Below are 1977 nucleotides of genomic sequence, written 5' to 3'. Positions count from 1 at the left end.
CAGGTCTGAGCCACCTTCTAGTTCCTGGAGTGAGGATGGCCTGGGAGAAAATGTCACTCTCTCTTCCCACCCTTGTTGGGTTCTGGGCCACGATGCATTCAGGGTCCTCAGTGGCAGAAAACCAAACGCAGGACTCCCACAAGTCTGGAGCATATTTTAAAGCTTTCTGAGCTCCAGCTCTGTTCCTGCCAGAGACTGTGGATGACTGTGAGCTCATTTCCTGCCTGGTACTGTGGGTGACTCTGATCTGGGATGTGCTGAGTCCATGACACTCTCCTCCTCCCCAAAGGAGCTGCTCAAGAAGGTGGAGCTCTACGAATGCATGGGCTCCATCTGGGGCCAACGACATCAGAAGGGGAGTGAGCACGTGGCACCCACAGTTTGTGCCACCATTGCACACTTCAAGAGGCTCACCAACTGTGTCACCACCTCCTGCCTCGGGGACCACAGCATGAGGGCCCAGGACAGGGCCAGGGTGGTGGAGCACTGGATCAAGGTGGCCAGGGTAAGCCATGGTTGGGCCTTTGAATTCCCTCTCTAAAATGGGGAACTACCTCTTCTCCTCCATCGGCTTTCAGGATTGGCATCTGTATCTCTAGCCTGAGCCCTGCACATCCCCTAGGCCCTTCTTCCCAGAGCTTCCCTGACCTTGACCCCATGGCCCAGTGGTGTCTACTCACTTCCGACCTGGGATCTTCCTTGGGTTGAACTGAAATCCTCCTAGATGAGTGACATTCACTCAGCTCCAGGTGTGCCCTCGCGAGGTTCCCTGGACCTCTGCTTTATTCAGGAAGGGAGATCTCAGCAGAGGGGCTGAGGCTGAAGTGGGTCTGACTCCAACTCTGGACCTCACAGCTCACTCTTCCCTCTCCAGGAGTGCGTAAGCCTCAACAAATTCTCCTCAGTGCATGCCATCGTCTCTACTCTGAGCAGTAACCCAATACATTGGCTACACAAGATGTGGGCAGGAGTGTCCAGGTGAGAAGCTGCCTCCAGGGGAGCACCAGTGTTGACCTAGGGACCCATAGGTCTCCCCATGTGCCTTCAATGACTCTGAAAGGTTCTTGGAGACCAGGGACATTGGAGGCCGGGATGGGCTGTTGGGTGTGGTCATTAAGCTGCCCTGGACTCCAGGGCAAGGATTTCCAACTCAGGACTAAGGATTTTCAACCATCAGGAATAGGCTAGAGCCAACTGGAGGCTTCCAGGTGTTTGCACCCAGCAGTGGAACTGTGTCCAGCTGGAAGCTAACTGTGAACACGCAGGGGCTCAGGGGCCAGGGGAGGAGATGGGCCAGGGGAGGAGCATGACAGGTCCCACCCCTGTCCTCTGGAGCCCTTGTCATCAGAGGACCCCACTGGAGACGTTCACACAGGAAGCTGGGATTCACTGGGTTTTCAAACAAAAGGGATTGGAACTCACAAATCTGCCCCCGATTCCCAAATTTACCCTTTTTTCTTTCCTCTGTCCATAGCAAAAGCACAAAATATTTAAAAGAACTCTGCAAAAAAGACACTGCAGTGAAGAGGGACCTGCTGATCAAGGTACAGTTCAGTCTGGGAGATGCCGGACAAGTGTTTAAGGGACACAGAAAACAGTGAGTTTGGAAGGGCATTGGACGTGGTGTGCAGTGGTTATTTGGTAATATTTTGACTTACCTACAGAAAGTGGACTTGAAAATTCCCTCCATGCCTACTTTGGGCAACCAGGAAGAGAGGTGTGGGGTCCATGGGCACATGGGGCACAGGGGCAGGAGGCCCTGGAAATGGGATGTGGCAATGGCTGCTGGGCTACTGGGCTGCTGAGCGGGAGTGATGAGCTGCAGCATTAGCAGGACTCTGGCTCCCATGCTGGTCCATGCTGCTGGCATGGAGCTTCCTCCAGGCTGGGGGGTGGTCACTGTAGGTGGGACTTTCTTCCTTCTTCAAACTGGGAGCAATTCCTCAGGAAGCCAGGCCTCTGCTGCTGCTTCTGTCT

The 1977-nt window shown here is 54.3% G+C and overlaps 1 protein-coding gene across 1 annotated transcript; it reads left to right on the top strand.

The window, feature by feature from the left end:
• Nucleotides 1–289: 289 nt before the first annotated feature.
• On the top strand, nucleotides 290–1639 carry LOC108525701 (ral-GDS-related protein-like; the record flags this gene model as incomplete). Its single annotated transcript, XM_017866583.1, has 3 exons — nucleotides 290–505; nucleotides 875–978; nucleotides 1475–1639. Coding segments are annotated over 3 exons (447 nt in total), but the record flags the coding sequence as incomplete, so codon positions are not given.
• Between the last annotated feature and the right edge of the window lie 338 nt (nucleotides 1640–1977).

Source organism: Rhinopithecus bieti, unplaced genomic scaffold, assembly GCF_001698545.2.
Source record: "Rhinopithecus bieti isolate Rb0 unplaced genomic scaffold, ASM169854v2 repeat_8986, whole genome shotgun sequence".
Taxonomy (NCBI): Eukaryota; Metazoa; Chordata; class Mammalia; order Primates; family Cercopithecidae; genus Rhinopithecus; species Rhinopithecus bieti.
Note: the sequence above shows the minus strand (reverse complement) of the source record. Positions and strands in the feature narration are given on the sequence as shown.